Source organism: Asterias amurensis, chromosome 13 (assembly GCF_032118995.1).
Source record: "Asterias amurensis chromosome 13, ASM3211899v1".
Taxonomy (NCBI): Eukaryota; Metazoa; Echinodermata; class Asteroidea; order Forcipulatida; family Asteriidae; genus Asterias; species Asterias amurensis.
In genome coordinates this window covers 16,006,919-16,030,386 of record NC_092660.1, presented here as the reverse complement: position 1 = coordinate 16,030,386, position 23,468 = coordinate 16,006,919, and the positions used below count along the sequence as shown (strand labels likewise).

At 39.0% G+C, this 23,468-nt stretch overlaps 1 protein-coding gene across 1 annotated transcript; it reads right to left on the bottom strand.

Annotated features, from left to right (window-relative positions):
• Positions 1-59: 59 nt before the first annotated feature.
• Positions 60-22,662, bottom strand: LOC139946286 (protein sidekick-2-like). Its single transcript, XM_071943909.1, has 21 exons — positions 22,560-22,662; positions 20,111-20,428; positions 15,332-15,586; positions 13,377-13,511; positions 12,497-12,655; positions 11,892-12,023; positions 11,656-11,790; positions 11,446-11,577; positions 10,884-10,940; positions 9,960-10,253; positions 9,045-9,353; positions 7,942-8,226; positions 7,144-7,443; positions 6,326-6,610; positions 5,706-6,014; positions 4,348-4,635; positions 3,859-3,991; positions 3,148-3,323; positions 2,393-2,680; positions 984-1,222; positions 60-170 (listed from the first exon to the last, which is right to left on the bottom strand). The coding sequence occupies exons 1-21, from the start codon at positions 22,618-22,620 to the stop codon at positions 60-62; spliced, it is 4,401 nt and encodes a 1,466-aa protein (XP_071800010.1). The 5' UTR covers positions 22,621-22,662.
• Between the last annotated feature and the right edge of the window lie 806 nt (positions 22,663-23,468).

Sequence of the window (23,468 nt, the reverse complement as noted above, 5' to 3'; positions counted from 1 at the left end):
ACTTCATCGGTAAGGTCTTTTATATATTCATAACTGAATGATTTAGTATTGACGAGTTTTTATAGATCTGTATTCAAAACAAACGGCATTAGCGTGTAACCTTTGGGCACAGTAATGACTGTTGAGAAGTCACTCCATGGACCGTGTCCAACACTTGTCTCAGCTCGGACCTGAAAGAGAATTACATTGTGTATTTAAATGTCAAGGAAGGATAATACTACTTGTATTTTGTGGATTAAAATATCGATACATTTTTCTCTCCCCTTTGTCCCCGTTAATACCACTATCGTTACAGCCCTTCCAGACCTAGCCTAATTGTGGTCACTAAATGACTGTTGTTGTGTAGAGTCAACACATTATTGTTTACGCTTGGTAATTGTATTATCACTTGGTGTATCTCATTAAATGCATACAATAACAAAACTGCCAAAATTTAAACCAATATTGGTCGTCGAAGTTGCGAGAGAATAATTCCAGAAAGTCGCACAATAATTTTGCTACTATCAACAGCTCTCCATTGCTCGTTACCAAGTACTTTTCTATGCTAACAATTATTTTGAGTAATTACCAATATTGTCCAGTGCCTTTAATTGTTTCACGTTTATTTATATTCCTTTTTTTTTTTTTTTGAACCCAGGTCTCATCAAGAAGATGTAGGCCTACTGGCAACACTTAGTGGTTAAAATGTCATCCTTTGATGTAAATTATTCACTACCACGGTTCAATATGTCTTGGCGATAAACTTTATCGAGACAACTTAAATCATGCTAAAAAAACAAAGAATTCAGCTTTGCGGGAGCCCCTCTCAATAAATGGTTTGAAGTTATTACGAAGTCCTGAAGAACCAACCCTTTCATTCTGAAAACGGGGATGGAAAAGGAAAACAAGAAAATAATACTTGCAACTTAAGTGCAAAACACAGAATCATCGCAGGAAAGCTTCGGTAATGATTACGATGACACCGTTGGATGTAATGTAAATACCTGTATTGAGTAACTAATACTCTTGTCCAGGGCCATAATCGTTTTCGTCTGGTACTGACTAGCAAGCTGTTTTGTGATTTGTATTGTATCTCGCAATGTCTGGTTCCCTGACCCTGTCTTCCAATAGCGGAGCTCGTAGCTAATGATGATGCCATGAGGAGGACTAGGAGCGTTCCATGCTACGGTGATCCTGTCGCTTCTCGTTACTGGAAAAGTTACTTTGCTTGGGGGCAGAGGAACTGTAAGATATTAATAAAAGTACCATTAATATCAGTTTAAAAACGTTTAATTGCGTAGCCTGCTACGTACTCTTCATTTGTTTGGAGGCAGTTTTATACAACATTAACTATTGGGTTCAAACCACGTGTTTGCAAACCACTGTTTTGTTTGTGGAGATGTCTGTGTTTTTTTTCTTCTTTTTCTAGTTTTTGTATTTACTTTCATATGAGAATTTATTGAGAAACATTTTAACCTTTTGGAAGGGCAGTTAGCAGACCTACCAAGTCTCACGCATTAGGCGTGAGACTCACGCATTAGGGGTCTGTTTTTTCACGCATTAGGGCCAGACCGGAGAAAACAATAAAAATTGATCTTTTTTTTTGGGGGGGGGGGGGAAATCTGACACAATCGACCCTCCACATTAAGCAGCAACATCTCCTGTGTACCTCATGTGAGTTTGAAGTATACTGAAGAGGTTTTTGATGCGTTTTGAAACAATTGTTTTGTCCATAAATAAATTTCTGAAAAAAACCGGGGGGCGATTCTGTTCTCCGAGAGAGAAAAACAGGCCTTCCAAAATGTTTTTTTTTTTAGGTGGGGGGGGGGGGGGGGGGCTTCGAAAAATCTCACGCATAGCTGGCCTCTGAACTTGTCATCTCTGAGTTAGTACAACGAATTGGCTGAATTGTTCAGTGATTTAGTTTTATTATTATGGTCGCTTTCTGTGTCACATGAGCTACGATAGACACATCGAGTGATTTTTGTTGGTATGTGTGCAGTTTTGCTTGACAAAATTCAAAATGTTGGTCACTCCAAATAATCTCATTATCAATAATGGTAGTGTTGTTGCAAATAGGCTTCTTACAACAAATTGATTCAATATGTGTTGTATTTCCTCTGACTATCTTGTGTCCGAGTAGTTGTCATGTCTTACGTTCGTCGGCGTATGTCCTTCTGTGTGCATGAATGTATTTTTGTTGTCCGTTTTTTTTTTTTTCTTTTTCTTTTTTACAAGCTTCTGTTTATCAAAACATCCCCATACTCTAGTTCTGACATTTGTCCTGTCTCCCGTTAGGCCTACTTCATATTAGTTTACTTTATTCTGTAATTATCGAAAAAAAACTATGTAAGCATGTAAATAAATGTGTGTTTAAATTTAACTGATTTGATTGTGTAGGCCTACTACTTACTTCCTTCTTTTGTTCGAGTCGTATTAAAAGCAACGGGTCCTAAAGCGAATTGATTCCTGGCAGATACTGACAGTGTGTATGACGTGAAGGGAACTAGACCAGTGAACTCTATCCCCGTACTAGAGGTTGTATCTTCCTCGAATACTCCTTCTTCACTGTCAATGAGTCTGTAATGATACTGGGTTATGATTCCATTACGCTGACCACACTCTGGTTGTTTCCACGAGAATGCTATGGTTTGGTTGGTAATATCAGTAGACTCCACATCTCTTGGAGGACCGGAAGGTGCTATAATTGGGAATTTTTGTTTACAAAAATAAACAGGCGATGGTCTGATTACTAAGTGTCGTGATTGTATACATACAGCAGTGCATCAACGATGTTGTCCTTCAGTCAGAAGGATATTCGAATTTGCCAACAATACATTCAAGTAAACAATGAACATGTTCAATTCATTTGTTATCTGGTGAAACATTCTTTCATGAACCTATTTATTTATTTATTTACACACTATACCATTACCAATTTCCTCCCTTGATCAATGAAGATGATAATAAGAAAAACCAAATAGTTATAATGCGCAAACTCCAGAGTCACGTGCCCTATGCATACCTTTGCATCCCTTTTGCTATTTTGTTTTTACTAACAATTGCAATTCTTCAATAAAGGAAAGCGATTTTTTTTCTTGGTTACGGCTCCATTAACCCACATCTTGACTTTAATCAAGGCGTACAAACCAGTGTTAATATACCTACCAGAGTCATTGGTGATGACTATCGCTGATGCTTTCCCCCCTGCTCCTGCACCATTAGAAGGCGTGACGTACACGATGTATGTAGAGTGAGGGTATAATCCAGCTATGGTTGTTGGTGACAGGGAGCCATCAAGCCACTGCTCACGATTATGAGGAACTTCACTGGCACACTGGTCCCTTTAAAGAAAACAATTATTTTAAAGGATTTATTCCTAGTGCAACAACTAAAGGAAAATTGTTATAAAGGATATCACGCCATCGGTTATTTTGTGCGAAAAAAACCCACATAAATCTGAGTGGCTGGCATTACTCTGAAATATCGTTCCTGCGCCTGTTTATAGTTTTTGCGTCTGCGATTACCGAGATAAAAGAACAGTGACGAGTTTAAGCTATTGGACGGACATTACTATTATTATACTAACTTACACATTCAAACAATGGTCGGCTGACCATTGCTTCAATATGATATAACATTGCATTTGTTTTAGTGAAGAACCGTTATCACATGATATTTTAAAAATATACTTTCACTCAAGTTAGTATTTTTTTTTTTTTTTTTTTATTTCTTTAGACATTTTTTAACTTATGACTTTATCGGTGGATAAGATTAATATCTGAGATGAAACAAACACTTGCATAGATACTTAACAGTTTATACGAAATACTTTAGCATTGACCTAGGCTTTTTTTTTAGTGATCGTAAAATGTTTACCTGTTCGTGAGTTGATATTCCACTGTGTATTTAGATACTGGACAGTTGTTGGCGTTGGGGTTCTGCCAAGTAACATGGATCTGGGTTGCGCCTGAGGTTGGGTTTGCCCGCAGCACGGTCACTCGTCCTGGAGCTAGTTTATAAAGACAGATGTGATGTTGTTATTCGTTTCTTTAAGTTTGTTTGTCCAATATTGCATCCCTGAGAGCAAAATGAAGCAGCGAATTAACCCAGCCATTTAAATCAATTTCCAATATTATTAAAATAATCAAGCAGCTCTAGGCCTACTTGTCGTCCTTCTTCCTGGTGCTTTTATAAGAACAATAATATGCAACTTATTTTGTAGTCAAAACTCGACATGCAGCCCGCAAAGGTACTTTACTTCTTGATAAGCACGTGTCTCGGACATTCTCTCCCGCAAAGCTGTGTTTGTAAGGCGTTTTTACCGTCAGACTCATGTTGGTAAACAGTTTCATGGTATGTACATACCAACAGTATCTGTGGTCTCTTCCCGCTCAAATGATGTGCCTTCGCTTGTCCCGAGTGTAGTTACTACAATGGTGTATGATGTACATGGAGACAAGTTGACAAACCGCACAGACGTTCCTCTTAATACATCCACACTCTGATGACGTTGGTTGTGTCCAGTTAGATACAACTCAGCTCTGTAGCCTGTGATACTGCCTCCTCTGCTGCCACATGGGATGGGGTTCCAGGTGATGCTGATGCTACTGGCAGTCACTTCACTTTCATTAAACGTAGGCGCAGCTTGGGGGCCTAATGTAAATCATCAAATAATACAGTCGTTTATGGTTCATAGCAATCCCTTTTTGTATGTGGTTGTACATAAAACATACCGATCTTAAATAATGAGTGAGCTCAAATAATTGAAATGTTCAAAATGACCTTTGGGATGTAAACGCCGCGTTGTTGTTATCAATTCACAAGGGTCGTGAGGCTCAACCAACTCACAGGAACTGCATTGAAATCAAGCGCCTGTCACTTTACGACGATGATACACTATAATCTGCATGGTCTAGATGGTGTGGCTGAAAGCACCAACATTTAATGTAAATTGCAATGCTCTAAAGAGTATGCAGTGAATTTGTTCCACTATCTGTAAAAGAAAACAATAACTACATTTTTGTTTCGCGTTTATGTTGTACGTAAATCAAACACTAATGATTTTTCGCGAGAGACTAATATCAATACATCAAAATAAACTCCATATGACTGGTTGGATCGAGCACAAAAATGAAAAAAAAAAAATATATATATATATATGATCTAATAATTCAGTTATTCATTATTAATACATTCATAAGTCACTTGCGTAGATTTCATTTTTGTGTGTATGAATCATCAGTTTCGATGAACTGTCCGTTTCATACGTACCGGTTGTGTCAGTTTCTATTTCACGGCTAAACGATGTCCCTTCACCCCTAAGTTGTATAGTAGTTACGGTGATAATGTATGCTGTACAGGGGGATAACTGGTCAAACTGTGCAGATACAGAAGTGTTTGGCACTTGCTTTAGGTTGTCTCGCTTGCTCTGCCCGTCTTGTCGAGACAAACTCACGCCGTAACCAGTGATACGAACTCCTCTACTGCCACATGGGATGGGGTTCCAGGTGATGCTGATGGTATTAGATGTCACTCTACTGCTATTGAATGTAGGCGCAATCCCGAAACCTGGTCGAAAGAGACAATTAACACATTTATAATAAGGAGGAGTCGGAAAATGTGCAGATCTTTCAACAACAAAGGTGTCATTCTGTCTCTCTTACGACGAGTTGACGGAATAGATACACTAAACATGGCCAACAACAAGCAGGTAGTTTACTTACTTCTTTCTGTTGTAATCGCTGATTTGGATTTCGTGGGTCCATCACCAGCTTCATTTCTTGATGTTACATTTATCCTGTATGTGGAGTATGGATGAAGACCATCGACAAGGAGGGTTGTATCTGTAGTGTTCAGTAAACCACCGGAATGGTTACCCTCCTGACATTGCTCCAGATTGATGAGTTCATAGGTCAACTCATAAGCAGTAGCAGGACAATGATTGTCACGGTTGGAACTAGGAGCTGTCCAAGTTACTCTCAATTGACCATTTCGCTTGCTTTTGATAGTCAAGCCGGTAACAGCACCTGGAACTTTAAATAGCCATGTAAAAAAAACACATGTTTGTTTTCGGTTTAGGAAATTTTTTATTTACTTAATAATCTGAAAGATATTTTCAAAATATTATTAATTTTGTCAAATAGATAAAACTAGGTTCCGTATGCATAATCAGGAACCCCACCTTTAGCAAGCATAATGCTTCTTTAAGGCAAAAAAAAATTCCATAGGACCACATATCTTCCCCCGAAACACGACTGCATTTTCATTAAATAAATACCTTTCAAAAAATAACAACAACTTCCTAAAAGAGAAATTTTATAATATATTCGTTGTTTACATATACCGATTGTCTTTGTTATTTCCGCATGGTCAAATGATGTCCTTCCTACTCTACTTAGAGTAGTGACAGTGATGGTGTAAGATGTACAGGGCGATAAGCGGTCAAACTGTACAGACGTGGTGAGTACATCCAGAGACTGACTGGCTTGGCTCTGTCCCAGTTGAGACAAATCCGCTCTGTAGCCAGTGATGCGAACTCCTCTACTACCACATGGGATGGGGTTCCACGTGATGCTGATGCTATTGGCTGTCACTCTACTGCTACTGAATGTAGGCGCAATCCCCAGACCTATTCGGAATTAGGCAAAGGCTTACATTAAACTGTAGAAAAGCGAGGATCTGTTTGGGTTTTCGTCTCAACAAAATGATGCCGTCGAAAAAGTAACGAAACAAACAGCAACGTTTCTCCCTTTTTATAGTAACTGTAGCCTTGCTCAAGGCAGTCGAATTAGTCACTCCGAAAAAAAGACCGCCGCTGTATAAAAACCCACCCGTATTCACTGTGCGTAACATCGCACGACACGATGCCCCCGTACACTATCCGCATGCGTCGGCCGACGGCCTGACGGCCTCCGCATGCGGTTAGTGGTACGAGTGCGGATGACTTGTGTGCACAGTATTCATACGATGTGACAGTGTGTATACGGGTGGGTCATGCGGTGTGATCGCACGCACCACGCACAGGGTATACGGGTGGGTTTACAGCGGCGTCTTTTTGGAGCGAGTAATGCGACTGCCTTGAGCAAGGCTATAGTAACTGATGTGGTATAGACAAACGCAAGCTAACGATAACAATACCAAAGCGTCACAAATTGTACTTACTTATTTCCCCTGTAATCTCTGAACTGGTCTGAGTGGTTCCATTTCCAGCTTCATTTCTCGAGGTAACATTGATCCGATACTCAGAGTATGCTTTCAATCCTTCTATCGTTGTAGATGTACCAGTAACGTTCTTTGAAACACCTTGACGGTCTCCTTCCTGACATTGGTCAACACGGATTAGTTCATACGTCACAAGGTAGTCATTGGCAGGGCACTGATCGTTTTGTGCGGCTCGCCAAGACACAAGCAGTTTATCATGTTCTTCTGATCGGATATCCAAATCATTAACATGCAAAGGGGCTGTACAAACAAATAAACAAAAGTTGGCATAACTTTCGAAGACAGATAAAGATTGTTTTTATTTTTTATTATCCTATATAGCAATTTGTTTTCCATATTTGAAACATGTGTGAACGGATGACAAATATGTTTTCTGCGATTTGAAAAATCTTAGTTTTCCCTAAGTTCATGGCCCTGAAAGCATAACTGGACCGATTGAAGATTTTAATTTTGCGAAATGCTAGCACTGTTGTTTCCCTTTTCACATTGCGTGGGTGAGGGCGTATCTCATACTGTTGCATACATACTGCATATTATTTTATTGTAAGGAAAAAGCTTAAAGCTTGCACAATATAATTACAACATGAAGAGCAGTGTACGCTGTTTTACTAGCAGCATAAAAAAAAAAAAAAAAAAAAAAAAAACAATAACAATTTACACTGCCTGCATGCTTCAACAGTTCGAAGTAGGCTAATAATAAGCTGTATTATGTTAAACACAAAACAATTAGTTAATTACCTTGTTTTTTGGTACTGTGACTAGTCTCAATGGACCACGGCCCTTCTCCAATGCTCGTCGAAGCTCTTACTTTAAATTCATATAAAGCGCATGGTGTCAGGGAAGAAATCCTTTCAAGTGTTTCCGTTGTTGTGATAGGATTTCTGAATTTTCTTTCATTTTTTGTTCGAAACAAGTATTTGTACTCTATTATACTGCCACCTGTTGTTCCACAGGGAAGCTCCCAGGCAAACTCGATGTGGTCTGTAGATGCAGAGTTGACAGTTACACTGGGTGCTTTTGGTCCTGTTATGAAAACCACAATAAACTAATACATTAAATCACTGTTGTTAATTACTCAAAACAATTGTTAGATAAAAACTTACTTGATTACGAGCAATGGAGAGCTATCGCTATAACACATTGTGCGAAACGGCCCCCTCTGAAGTTACGTAAAGTGAGAAAGAAGTAATTTCTTACAAAACAAATTTGAATTGAATTCGAGACCTCAGCTGTTAAAGCGTTCGTATTACTCGTAAGATATTTGTAAGGAGAGGTCGAGGGACGACCGAGAAAATATTCACTATCCAATCGCAATTTCGGGGTGAGTTCATGACGAATTTCAAATATTCATATTCGCAAGAATATTCGCCAAAGTTTGAGAGAAGCATTATATAAGAAAACATCTTTACAAACTGAGTTTGTACAGTCTTCACATGTCTACTAAGCTAACACAAATCCAGTTATTTCATTTGGATACAATAATATCATTGGATAAATGCGGTGATTTAAAACTACCGTAGATGGGTTTGTTTTGATTGGTCGGAGGTCACCTCGGTTAACCAATCAAGCTATGGAAAGCTTATTTCGGTCGTCTGGTGCCGCGTGTCCACGTGCGTAGTGTGTCCCAATAAATGCATGTGGATGTACTTTTTAGAGTTTGTGCGTATCGCTATGTGAAAGGTATGTAGGACAAAGATGAATATACACGCCGGTTTTGAGGCCGGTCTTAAGGCCGGTCTTAGATGTTATTCACTAGCCTCGAAGTGTGAGGTCAGATGTTCAGGCTAACATAATGGAAGCAAGCAAAACACAACCTTACGTACATCACACTTAATACTAACTTGATTCTTCTGTTCTCGTGGTACTGGTGACGGCGGTACTTATCCCAGCTTGGTTTCTGGATGTAACATTCAACCTGTATGTTGAGTATGCTTCAAGTCCGTCAATGGTAATTGTAGTAGCCGTTGTATTCAATGTGTCAATACGTCTATTGACCATTTGACACTGCTCAAGGTTGATAAGGTCATATGTTACCAGGTAGTCTATGGCAGGACAAGGACCTTGGGCGTCGGTAACAGGGACAGCCCATGATATCGTGAGTTGAGTATCAATGATAGATGAGACTGTTACGTTGGTGACAGGATTTGGAACTTCAAGATGAAACGGATAAAAGAGTGTGGAGTTATTTTTCTCGAAGCAAACACAAAATTACTGAAAGAAAATTACAAATGAAACTGATTTCCCACTTAAACTCCAGGTTTTTGTTCCTTTTAATAACCATTTTATTGTATTGTAAAAAAAATCAAATTTATTATTTTAAGCTGTGTGCATGCTACGTCGGTTGTGTAAAATAATAAGCCTTGGTTGGTTGTGGGCTTGAGTGACGGAAATATGACACCATGGCAAAGTCGTTCCCTGCAAAGTTGCTCCTCCTCCCAGCAAGCTCGCCCGACTGTGCCGGTGCGAGATGACTGGAATTACGTTTGACAATAGACCAGTGTACACATCATCGCAAGTTGGCATAAGTTGTACTGCTGAACACTTTCAATATACTTTTTTGATGGAACTTCAGTTTTGAATAATAACCGCCATGACCACTTCTGCCAACAAACAAAAGACTCCCTATACTATAACTTGTTCATGAATTTTGTTTCTTGCTTTCAGCATGAAAGGGAAGTGAAAAACTATTTGAGTCATGGTATCAACGAAAAAACTACAATCTAATGTATATTTAAATTCTTTTAAAAACTGCTTACCCTTTGATATAGTTGTGTAAGATACAAAACTGTAATTTCCGACGCCTTTACTCGTTCGTGCAGCAACTTTGAATTGATAACTTGTGCAAATAGACAAGTTAAGGTTGACAGAAGTATACTCGACTTCAACTGGTTCAACTTCACTCCCGTGTCCATCAAGCACCTTATATACGTAGTTCACTATACTGAAGCCTTTTGATGGGCAAATTACCGGTTCCCATGATAATGTGTGAGTGAATGAATCATCAGCAGAATAAGAAGACACATTGAGACGTTGGGGTATCATGTTAGGATCTGAAATCAATTGGAACATTCCGAGTGTATAACATCGTGAAGAGCGTAAACAATTCACTTCACACAGTCACTGCTCAATGGGTGAAAATGAACCAGTATAGACCGTATTGAATATGACGTCACCGGGAATGCTGTGTGCTGCGTGCTTTTGATGTACGCTTTTGGACGCGCATACGGTTTGCCCTACAAGATGGCGACTTTCATACCAAAAAGGGGTTATTCAATACGGTCTATATGAACTAATCCATTTAATGCCATGATTACATTGGCCTGGAAGACCACGCTTCACTTAATATTAATACATTCATGCAGAGAGACACGACTGAGCTACATTAAGAAGAATGCAAAAGGCAATGCAGGATATAAGAAAGTAAGTAGAGGGTCATGGTTTTCGGTCTAATAAAAAAGCATAAGCAAATATGTGAACAAAACAATGATTAAAATTAGGAAGACACATTGGGAAGAAAAATCAATATCAGACAATTTTTCGAATTAAAGACTAAAACTGAATACCTAAATTTCTGAGTTAATTTCGAGCAAAAGGCGATTGTCATAAAAGGATCACAAATAGGATATAGCGAGTTGGGAAGAAGTCTACATATCTGTGTTCAGCCAATGAATGCAACCTACCTAATATTGTACAAGTCGTGTTGCACGATAACCCATCTCCAAATGGAAGACATTGCTCTGTTGAATAAAAACACCATGTATAACCACTTATAAAATAATGCATATTGATTGGTTATCACTCTGGCAACACACAACTTTCGGTAAGCTTAACATCAGCTTTGCAAAGCATAAATCATTTTGAGAAACATTTTACATCAAGTTGTTATGATAAAAGACATCGGTTGCTATTTCCTACAGTTCGAATCCGAGAAGCGTTTATCTCAGTGGAATATTTCTGTCATTGTGTTCTTATATTACACTTGCTCCATAATTTCGGCATTATCTAATGAATGACGCCACATTTTCAAACGAAGTTTTCATATGTAAGTGTCACTGTACACATAACATTATATTATCGTTCATGGATAAAATAATTGACTGTTTAAACACAATCTTAGCGTTCAACCTCAAAATGAAAATCTGAGGCCCTACTGAAAATTAGGAAGAGAGACACGATGGACGTTAATATGAAATTCCAATTTGGCTGTTTCTTAAATTATAAGTTTCCAGCTGTAATCCGTACCTTGACAGTTATCTCCTTTATATCCCGCCGCACAGTCTCCGATACACCGACCCGTTGTTCCATCACATGACACACTCTCGGCACAATGACATATATGGGCACAGTTGGCACCGAATTTGCCATCGATACACACTGAAAAGCAGAAAAGAGAACATTGTAAATTTGAACTTCCTAACATTTCAAATTTCAGTTCAAGGCATTATTCCGTACCTTGGCAGTTGTCTCCTGTGTATCCCGATGCACAGTCTCCATCACATCGGCCCGTTGTTCCATTACACGATTCCACGTCCGCACAGTGACAAGTGTGAGCACAGTTCTCACCGAATTCGCCTGAGGTACATTGTACTGAAAATAAAAGGTAGAGAGACATGATGATTATTAATGTAGACATTGAATATCAAATTGGTTGTTTCTTAAAATTACAAATTTCCAGCTGCAATCCGTACCTTGACAGTTATCTCCTTTGTGTCCTGCTGCACAGTCTCCATCACATTCACCCGTTGTTCCATTACATGACACCCCTTCGGCACAGTGACAGGTCTGGGCACAGTTGGCACCATAGGTTCCATCATCACAATCTGAATCAGTTAAGAAAGAACCAAAGAAAAGTGCTTAAAACAAACCGAATGCTGGCTGTCTGTTTATCGACGCCTGGTACATTGAAGCTTTTTGTCCAGAAAATGTACACCGAATGAACAAAAAAAAAAAAAATTCTAGAGGGATTCTAAACCCATTGTTATAAAGTCCGCGTGGTTGGATCTAGCGATTGTGTACTCGATGTTTTTATTCTGTGCCACCTCAGTATAGTGATATCCTCCTAAACCCGCCTTAAAAGTCCTAGACACGCAACTATCTTGATCTGAACATAGTCGTACTAGACAGTGGGGGGAAGGGATAGGTGTACTCATTGTGCATTTCTGTTTTCTTGGGAAGCTATACTATTTTGTTCTTAGCAGTTTCAAATATTGTTTGCGTTTAGCTTATAAATAAGTTATTTTATCAACGGCACATTTTTGATGATGTTTTCCGAATGTTTGAGTTAAAAATGTACCTGTCTTGCACTCAAGTCCCTGGTACCCAGCGGCACAGCTGCATCCGTATGGATCCGGTAAACAGAACAGCATTCCTTTGCAGGTAGAACCATTATGAGGCAACCCAACAGCATCACAGCGGAGGCTCCCTTTTTGGCCAAAGCGGTTCGGTCCTTTTACTAATGCATCATGATATCAACAACAACTAGACATAGAGTTTTTGTTTATTACAAAAACACGGTGATCGGTTGAACGCAACGTGATGAACACCTAATTAATTACTGTGGTATAATGATATGGATGATACTTCTTAAGAACAGTGTAATCACGCGGTATTTTGGGGGGTGGTAATAAACAACCAGATTGGTGGCACGTGGCTCCAACAACTCTTCCAAAAATCACAACTTTAGCAGGCAGTTTGGTGTGGTCTCCAACCAGGGCCCAATTTCATAGAGCTGCTCAGCACAAAAATTTGCTAAGCATGAAACTTCTTCCCAGATAAAAACAGGATTACCAGCCAAATTTCCATTTGTTGCATAGTGCTTGTCTGGTATTCAGCTTTTGTTTGCTTATCCTGGAAATCACATGGAAATTTGGTTGGTAAACCTGTTTTTATCAAGGAAGAAATTTCATGCTAAGCAAAATGTTGTGCTTAGCAGCTCTATGAAATTGGGCCCAGGTTGATTAGCATAATACCATAATATGACTTCTTTGGTCTGAAACATATGAACGGTATATTTACCAAGGTTAATATATAGGTACCTATAGGCCTAAATGCCAACATAGTATAGATATGGCTCAGCCTTTTAAGTTGCAAGATTTTTCTTTCGGAAATTGGTTTCACTATAGGGTGTATTAGTTTAAACTGCTATAAAATGTTCATCTTTTTTTTCTGCTCACCTTCTCCACAAAGTCTACCACCAAACCCAGGTGGACAAATGCAGTCACCATCAACGTCATCACAAACACCACCATTCAGACATCTCGGACACTCGCTGCTACAAGCCGTTAGGTCATATTTATGTTGTGGGCATTCTGTTTTCAAAAAGCAAAAAAGCAAAATCCAAAAAACATTGCATACGTTAGCATACAAACCAGCATACACAAATACTTGTTCATTATTTTGTTATTAATATTTAACCCTCCATTCCGCATATTTAAGCCGCAAGCTGGTCGATCAACTTTACGATGACACAGGAATAGTCAGCAATCGATGATTTGCCTGAGCTTCTTAGACCGCCGGGAATATTCTGCTACAGTTTGTCGCCGGCCTCAAGTTATAACTCATAACTACAGTGAAGTTAAGACGATTGGCATTAGTTGCCATTCTAAACGAAAACAGAGGGGGACAACAACTATTCTTACGCCAACATGTTTCCACTAGGCGGAAATTTATTCGCAGTCGACCTGTGTGGATTTGCAATGTCGTGCGCCCATATAACTGTCTGTAAACCAATCAGTGAGTGCGAACAAAAGTAAGCAGCAACTAAATATAGGCTTACTAGCAAATTAAATCACAAACGACAAGTTCAAGGCCACTATCTATTAAAAATAATAAAACAAACGTAAAACAAACAGTTTGGCTTGAACCTTTTAGTAGAAATGTACGACATGTCTTTAAAAAATCAGGTGTGTCGTCCCTGATCGTCCTTTGGTGTTTGAGCTTGGGTTTGTTTGGGTGACGGCTGACTAAACGTGCACTCGAATTACCAGTTATAAAAACATTCGCATTTACTTTGTGAAAGATTCCGTCCGTCGCAGTTCAAGCTAAAGGTATGTTGACCAAGGCCTGGTGATCGCATTGGGCTTAGGATGCAGTTAGATGTGTTTCTGATGTTAGGCCTATTTATTTGTGTCTGATGTTTTAGAGATAAGTAGTTGCTAACATATTTCCATTGAAGTCTGGTTCTAGTTTAACCATGGTTTCCATGGCATAATTAACAGTTTTTGTTAATTACTCCTCTTATGAATAAAGTAGAAAGCTATTTTTTTTCTTGACCTCTTCCATTATACGATTGATAAACATAATGGAGAGTTTGAGTAACCAAGCTTATCTGGTTTACCCTGGCACTGGTCCAAAGTATTATGGAGATTTTCTCCATTGACTTGCGTTGACCAATGCCTTTAGTGTGGGGACTATGCCTTATTTAGAATACATGATGGATACTCTGCAGGCAAGCGTGGTATGAGGGAATTGTTTTAGTATCTCTAGACCATCTCAAAGGTGTTGGGGGTGCACAGAGTCCATTTTATGCAGTATTAATGTGTTAATTAGCCATTATTTTCATAGACTGCCTAATGCAGTGTTTTGGTCTGTTGTGTTGTATTGCAGAGTTAAGTGAAAGTATTCCAAGATAGACAGTTATAATAATATGATAAAAAAAAACATAATTTGTAAAGCGCACTTTATCTGTATGACATTCAACGGCGCTGGAACAAGAATACAATTTCACTCATGTTTATAGGCTAATCTGAAGACATGGGTCTTAAGAGATTATTGGAATCGTGAGATGTCATGTGTATCCTAATGTGTAATCTTTTGTTGAGGCAGAGAGTTCCAGAGATTGGTTGAAATGTTACTAAAGGACATACATAGCTGGATAAACAGGTCAGAGGAACATGAAGCATGCTGCCCGATTACCTCAGACCCAACCCAATGACACTACAGGGCTGAAGCATGCTCTGTATGTAGATAGGGGCTAGTCCATGGAGAGCCTTGAATGTCAGAAGAATGATCTCATATTGTATTATGAAATAAACGGGTATCCAGTTGGGATTTTGTAGAATGGGAGAGATGTGAAGCAACATATTCTTTTTCATGATAAGTAAATAAATAAATGAATCATTTTGCTTACCTCTAACAATCAATCTCAGTAGCGCCTGGTTTCCTTTGGCACGTTCATGTCTATAATGGCACTCATAAATACCACTGTCGCTGGTACTGGCGCTGCTTATTCTTAAGTCCAGGATGTTCCCGTTCATCGCAATACCGTTGTCTTTCCTCCATTTGCTGTTTGAAATCTCGCCATCCGCTGTGTTTCTGGTAACGGTCAGATCAACATCATCGCCGATGTTGACAGTACGGCTTACGAAGGCTGGTACAAGGGATGCTGTGGATGTCAAATTCACCACAAAATAAACAAAAAAATCAACAAAACAGACGCAATGATTAAGCTTACATTGTCATTAACGGCACGTTGTTAATAGCATAGTAAACATTACATTTTAAGGATAACTATATACCCAGTTACTACAATGGAAACAAACTTCGTGTCTATAATTGATTGGACTCTTACTTGTTTGGTGGCTTATACTTATTTAAACCTAATGTATAATGATTATTTAGTGCTATAGTAAACCATTTTGTTTAAGACGAAGAATTGCATATTTTGTTTGGTTTTATTTAGGTCGATGGTTTAGTTTGCGTACTTGAGGGCTACATGTTTTACTTTACCTGAGGGTTACTTGACAGTTTACTTTAATTGGGGGCTACATATTATACAGATGCCAGGGTGCCGCCGAGACGGTTTTGGCATCAAAAACACATAACTGGAGTTGAATTTGGAAGCTAAACAAATTTTGTTTTTTATAACAACACAATCTTAGAAATTAAGCACAAACTTTTAAGTTTAAAGACGTTTTCGAGAAAAGTACAAATCAGTTTCAAGCATTTATTTTGTACTTCTTTTATGTTTGTTGTTGTGGAAAGTTCACACTTTATGTTGACTAAAAAAAATTGAACTAAAGCTGAAAATGGAAATTTTGATTTGAATATGAAGGTGTTCAAGTCCCTCGAGTTGGTGCAGCTGATAATGACACATACAATTGTATTAAAGCGTATATATTATGATTGACGACATTCACTCCAATGCTCTCGAAAACATTTGGATCCAACATAAACAAGTCTCGAGAGTATGTACAAAGCCTGCAATACCGTAATTAGGATTGTTGAAGCGAACAAAATGATAAAGGTTGCTTGTTTAAGTATTAAAAAAGACAACAAAGGTAGACGATAAAAGCGTTTAAACAAGGCTCGTTCTGATTCTGACCGGTGACCAATCAGAAATCAAACAAAATGATTAAAATTGATTCTTGCGACATCCGGGCCACCCACACTACCCGTCTCCACCAATCAGAATACAGGAATTACATGTACAATCATGGCTGCCTTTTACGTTACGATGTGTTTAAATAGCGTCAGCATTTTTTGCACTCTGACTGGACTACACAAAATAAGACACAAAACCAACTATACTCTTTTAGAGTAGGAAATTGTCTATTCATTTATGTTAGTATTGGCGTGTGGGAGAATGTTTAAGAGAGAAATATTGTAAAGTAATTGTGTTCGGTTTTTTTTTCGGTTTTAAACCAATTTTGACTATCAAAGTACACCACCTTAATAAAGTCAATTTTGTTCAAAGGCAAAAAGGAAGATATACCCTTAATTTTAGGGAATAATGGGAAATTTTAATGAACTAACGTCTAAAAAACGAGAAACTACCCAAATTTCACGAACGGTTCCGGCTCATTAAATATTCATAAAGATGTCACGCGCGTTCGAGCCATGAGACGGTGCAAAGAAAAGGAACGGATTTTGTGTGTGGTGCAGATAGAAAAAAAATCGAGCACACAAGTTAACTTAAAAGCACAGGACACTATTGGTAACTACTCAATATAATTGCTGCCATAATAACTTACTTGGTAACGAGCAATGGAGAGCTGCTGTTAGTATAAAACGTTGACAAGGCTATTTTTTCTTCAACTATTATCTCGCAACTTCGACGACCAACTTAGCTCAAATTGACTGGTCTTTGACAATATTACCAAATATGTCCTGTGGCTTTTAGAGAAATATTATGAGCGGTTTAAATAGAGTCCTCGTTTAAGTTCGCAAATTTTTCACACTTGGTGCTACCGCAAATAAACAAAACATTCATGGATGCATGCATTACCCATACAATGCCAAACATAAAACGTTAAAACTGGGTATGTAACTTATACGAGGGAGGGCATCAGAAAAACTTCCTTAGTAACATTATTCCTGAGGAAAAAGGTAACGAAGTCACAAGAAAAATAGCTAACATCGGGGTCTCAGAAACTTAGAAAAATTTAATGTTCAAAAATTGTAATAAACTCGGAATCTATATTATAAAAGCGCTTAAATCGCATGGGCGCCGCCATGTTGTTTTCACGTTAAGTGGTGCCCTCACCCTGCTAAAATGATGCGTCCTGGGGTAAATTTCGGGTTACCCGTGGGATTGGGATTTGTGTTGTTTGTGACGTCACAGTCAAAGCGCGAGCGTGTATAACTTTGTGATTGAGTGCAGGCGTCCTTTGTGATGTCACAGTCACAGCGCGAGCGTCCAGTAACTTCGCGCGTACAGTAAAGAACAATGCATGGGGTCGAGGCACGACGACAGGACGAAGGCTGGTGGTGGTGGGGGTTATGAGAGCACGTTGTGGGACAGGGAGAAGGAAGGGGCACGCATTGTGGTACGTCTGTTGGAAGGGTGCGGGGGAACGGCAAAAAATGCAGGGAACATAGTAAAAGGGCTGGGAAAATAATACGGAAAGGGGAAAAAGAAAAAGGGACTAATGATGACATTGGACTGGGAAAAATAAACTGGACAGAGAAAAATACACGAAACGGAGAACCACCTGACTGGCGGGACCCGCGCGGAACGGGGAAAGTTATGGAAAAGAGTGCAAAGAACAATTTCACGGACGGGATGACGGGAAGGAGGCACGGGTTAGATTTGGGACGGGGACAGGAGGGAGGGGCACAAAGTGATACGTCTGTGGAATGGGGGACGGGGGAACGGCACAAATAAAATGACGGGGAAAATGAACAGGGCTGGGGTAGGGATTGAAAACATGAAAAGGGACTATCATGATATGGGACATGGGACAGCAAAATATTAAACTGAATTGGGGGGGGGGGAGTAATCAACCACATGAAACGGGAAAGAACCACAAACGGGACCCGCGCGAAACTGGAAAATATGAGTTATGGGCAAACAGTGGCAAGCAAAGAACAGTGCCAATGCACGGGACCGTGGGGACGGGAGGCGTGAGTTAGATATGGGACGGGATAGGGAAGGTGCACACGGTGGGACAACGAGTTGGGGGAAAAATGAACGGGGCTGGGGAGGGGGAAATGAACGGGGCTGGGGAGGGGGAAATGAACGGGGCTGGGGAGGGGGAAATGAACGGGGCTGGAGAGGGGGAAATGAACGGGGCTGGGGAGGGGGAAATGAACGGGGCTGGGGAGGGGGAAATGAACGGGGCTGGGGAGGGGGAAATGAACGGGGCTGGGGAGGGGGGAAAAGAACGGGGCTGGGGAGGGGGGAAATGAACGGGGCTGGGGAGGGGGGAAATGAACGGGGCTGGGGAGGGGGAAAATGAACGGGGCTGGGGAGGGGGGGAAAGAAATGTGACTTAAAAACGATACAGGACAGGAAAACAATAAACCGAATGGGAACAAAATAAACGAAACGGGATATAAACGGGACTGGGAAAGAACCACTATCGGAACCCGCTGGAAACTGGAAAACATGGATGGGATCGACAAATAATGCCGAAACTGGAAAAAACGGACAAGTGTACGATTTCACACAGCACTAAGATTCGTCTTAGCTTAGGATGGGTGGTTTGCCATATTGATTTGTATTGTGACCCTGCCCAGCCACTTTAACCCTCCCTGTACACAGCGCTACACTTGCAGCATTTTATACGTAGAGCTTTCTAGCGGGGTTGCCGCGCGAAGCGCGGCATCCTGCTAGTAACAATTACATCTAGAATAATGGAGATGCGAAAAGCTTTGTTACGTCATCAATCACGTTACATTGTGAGAGCTCCACATTGTATAACATGCAAACTGCCACACATGACGCCAACTAATTGTCAATTCAAGTGTTTCTAGTTTTCCAAAACCCTAAGGTTGGTGCCTCAATTCTCGATCGACAATTACAAAAGATACAAGTGTAGGCCTACAATCAATATAAATATCACATTTTAATGGTAAACAAACACGCCATAAATAAGTTTAAATAGTATTCTCATTAAAAAGTACCTGTTCAAGTCTCGGAATTGAGATTTATAGTTGAAGTATCGAAGCTATTGAGCACTTAGTTATTAGTCACATCGAACACGCAGAAACTTGGTTATTGTTGAAAATCGTTTACATAAAATATAATTATGCCAACATTTGCACTTAGAACAATGGCCTTCACAATGCTTACTTCCCAACGTTCTTAAACAATCATTATGACAATGTCCAGAATGTTTGTTTTGTCGCATTAGAATTGTGTTTAGGATGATCACTTAAAACTGTGGTTTTATTATAATAATTTTGATTTTATGTGTTCCTGCCCTGCAAATCTGGGGTGTTCAAATTGACGTCATGCGTTAAAACAACACTAATTTCCGACAAAGCAATGACATCCGGTATTTAAGACAATATTGATGTTTGTGCAGGTTGATTTCATATGAATTGTGCTATTAACAATTAATAACCTTAATTATCGATGTAAATCGTATGCCTTATTTTGAAGGCAAAACTAGCAAAGTTTTGCTGGCAAGGACACAACTTTTATTATATATAATTATATGTTTTGTTTATTTGAATCACTCACCTGTGGGTCTCATCCGTATCGTTTTCACTGTGTTGGAGCCATACGTCCATTTGAACGCACCGACGCTTCCTTTAGTGGCATTGAGAACTTTATACATCTTCCTCTTTACATTGTCTGGCAATGTCGATGGTAAAGAATCAGAAGAATCCGTCCACCCAGTGATGTCTGTACCTGTACCCGTCTTTATGAATCGTGTTAAACCAAGCTCTTCTTTTTTGGTTGCTGTGGGCTCATCACCAGTCACCAAATAACTTGCGATGAATGTGTGTAGGTTGCCAGAAGCTGTCACGCTAGTAAAGTCTGCAACTGCTGACACGCCTGAAAACAAGTTAAACAAGGATTTTGTAAACTGCTTGTATTGCGAGGTTTTCGAAATAAATAAAACATGACACTACAAACTGTATTCTTGTGTTGTTATGCACAACATAATTTGTACGATTAGAAAAGGGTAAAACCGTGACCAAAAAGCCACAATAGTTTTCAAAATGTGTACTATTATTTGAATGCAATAATGTAATATTGTTCTTGGCATTTTGAAAAATTTGTTGTTAATAGTGACACAAATCAAACAATTAATAGTTAAAGACACTGAACACGTGTGGTAATTGTCAAAGACCAGTCTTTTCACTTGCTGTATCTCAACTTAAACATAAAATAACAAACCTGTTAAAATTTGAGCTCAATCGGTCGTCTAAGTTGCAAGTTAATACTGAAAGAAAAAACACCCTTGTCGCACCATGGTCACACAAAGTTGTGTGCTTTCAGATGCTTGATTTCAAGACCTCAAATTCTAAATCTGAGGTCTCGAAATCAAATTCGTGGAAAATGACTTCTTTCTCGAAAACTACGTCACTTCAGAGGGAGCTGTTTCTCACAAAGTTTTATTTTATCAACCTATCCCCATCACTCGTAATCAAGAAAGGTTTTATGATGATATTTTTTTGAGTAATTACCAACAGTGTCCACTGCCTTTGAATAAATAAACTACATAGAAAACAAAGGGTGATATCAGGTGATGAACACAATGTGCATTTTGGTATCGATTCAAAGAGCGAAAGTAGTGTGATTTTGATTATTTAATTTTAGAACACAAGAAAAGCTCATAACTGTCCGAGAATCAAACGTTTCGTTTTGTTCGGAAGAACAAAAAAGACCCATCCACGAGGGCAAGGTTAACCAAAAAAATCCCGCGTATGAAACACTCCTCGGTTGCAGTAATAATGGGTTTTTTTATATCGTTTTATTTATTATAAATTTGATTTATATTAAGGTTTAAATTGTTTGACATGCAATATTTATCCATTTGCGATAATTTTGTGTGCTCGAAAAAAATGTGCCCACAAAAAACGTTTGTTTGGGGCTGGCAGGGTAACTTGAACTTTGTTTTGGTTTTATCCCTATTTCGGCTTGTTTTAAGGAACAAAAAAGGTTCCATAACGAGTGCTTAGCGTGTTGCCGCCTTGAAATGTTCCTGACTGAAATGTCATAATTTGATGAGAAATAAGTTTAGCTATGCGTTTGGAGTTTATTGCTCAGTGAGCGTGTTTTTTTTTTTTTTCTTTCTTTTTGCATCATTGCCATACAATCAATGTGTAATCGTCTGTCACTACTTTCTGGTGACCCAGATGGACGATCGATCTCAAACTTATTCAGGTTTGACAGTTTATGTTTGGTGTATTACAAAAAGTGCTTACACTGCCAGAACTGTTTTTTGTTTGTAGCAAAACCGATTTTGTAATGTTCCTCTAAACTAAGGTGTGCAACCAATGTGCCTACTTTGGGCAAGAGTATAATATAAATCAAGACACACACAGAGAGCCACTAACAACAAAGAACACAAACAAAGGTTTATCAAGCGCGCAGATGGAGAGTTATCCCTGGTCATACAATTCCCCCCCCCCCCCCCCAAAAAAAAAAAAAAAAAAAAAAAAAAAGCTTCCGAGAACAGAACCAAATCCAATATCTTTTAACATTTTATGTAAATAACGATTTATTTGAATGGAGAGCTTGCCAACGAGCCACTCAGGACATGCTTAAACCCAAAACATTCTTGGGATTCTTTCCCCCTCAATTTCCTCAAGTGTTTCGCCCAAATATACCAATACGGCCGTTGTTCGTGCTCATGTACGTTGTACGTGCCAACACTTTACGCATTTTGATATCTGTTAACTGTAAGCAACATTTTTTAAAAGTGCACCAAAAGTGCACTTTTTTCCTCTTGCAATATTTTATGTACAAATAAAAATAAATACATTTGGAAAACAACTTAAATTTTATTTATATATATACAACAGTAAGTAGTGACTATTAAAACCTGTAGCTAAGATTGAACCAATTTCTTTAAGTTTACGATTGTTTCCTTTTTACTATCATGGCGAAGTCATGACATTGTAATTTATAGCACTTTTCAAGAAAGCGTAAACAAAAAGCTAAAAAGAAAGGACTATACCTTCAAAAACTCCCAACAATATGAAAAGCACCTTGAGTTTCACATGGAGTTGTCCCGCCATGACTGTCTGTAAGGCGACACTGGCTGCTCTCTCGCCCTCTCTCTCTTTCTCTCTCTCTTGCCTAATCACCTCTCTTGGAAGGAAAACCATTTATATTACTCATACAATTAATAGAGGAACTTATGGACGTTATTGTTGACCAATAGCGAACAATTATTGTCTTTTAGATGAAGGTTCTGGAAGTTGACTGTCTGCCAAATTTGCTTAATCGTTGTTAAATAACTTGGATAGTTCCTCCTTGGAGAAAAAGCAGGAACTACTGGCGTCTGTTGCTCTTTTTAAAAGATGTTATCAAAACAATTATTCCGGAAATGTTTCTTTTGAATTACACATCATTAGAATATCATGTTTCCTTAACTAGTCTAGCTAAGATATTGAGCCAGATTTGTACTTGGATACGCATGCAAACATGAATTAAGCATGAAATTAAAACACCTTGTAACAATTTGTTGCTGGAAAATGTATTAGTTACTGTAAAAATTACCGGGAATAAGGGAACTTATTTGACCAAAAAATGTGTAAAAAAACTCGCCTTACATAACGTATGGCTTGACATTATTCCTGGACTTAAACGTATTGCTTTGTCATTAATAAAGTCTCATACAAGCAGGGGCGTCAATCCATCTTGAAGTGTGGGGGGGGGGCATAACATTTTTTAGCCCGTATATGCTCTCTGGTGCAATCTAGTGAATCTGAGGGGTGTGTTCCCCCTCTCAGATGTTGAAATTTAGTGCCTATTGTTAAGCTATGATGCACCTAATCTTGCTATCATGGTTATTGTACCTAAAAAGCAACTCAATTATAGCTTCGTTATATCAATATTGTATCTGCATTCTAACGCTCAGACG

Coding starts and splice junctions, on each gene's coding strand:
- LOC139946286 (XM_071943909.1), bottom strand. CDS start 22,620: ATGGCGGGACAACTCCATGTGAAACTCAAGGTGCTTTTCATATTGTTG. Junction 20,429..22,559: donor ATTGTTGGGAGTTTTTGAAG/GTATAGTCCTTT, acceptor ACTTGTTTTCAG/GCGTGTCAGCAGTTGCAGAC. Junction 1,223..2,392: donor GACTCGAACAAAAGAAGGAA/GTAAGTAGTAGG, acceptor AATATCTTACAG/TTCCTCTGCCCCCAAGCAAA.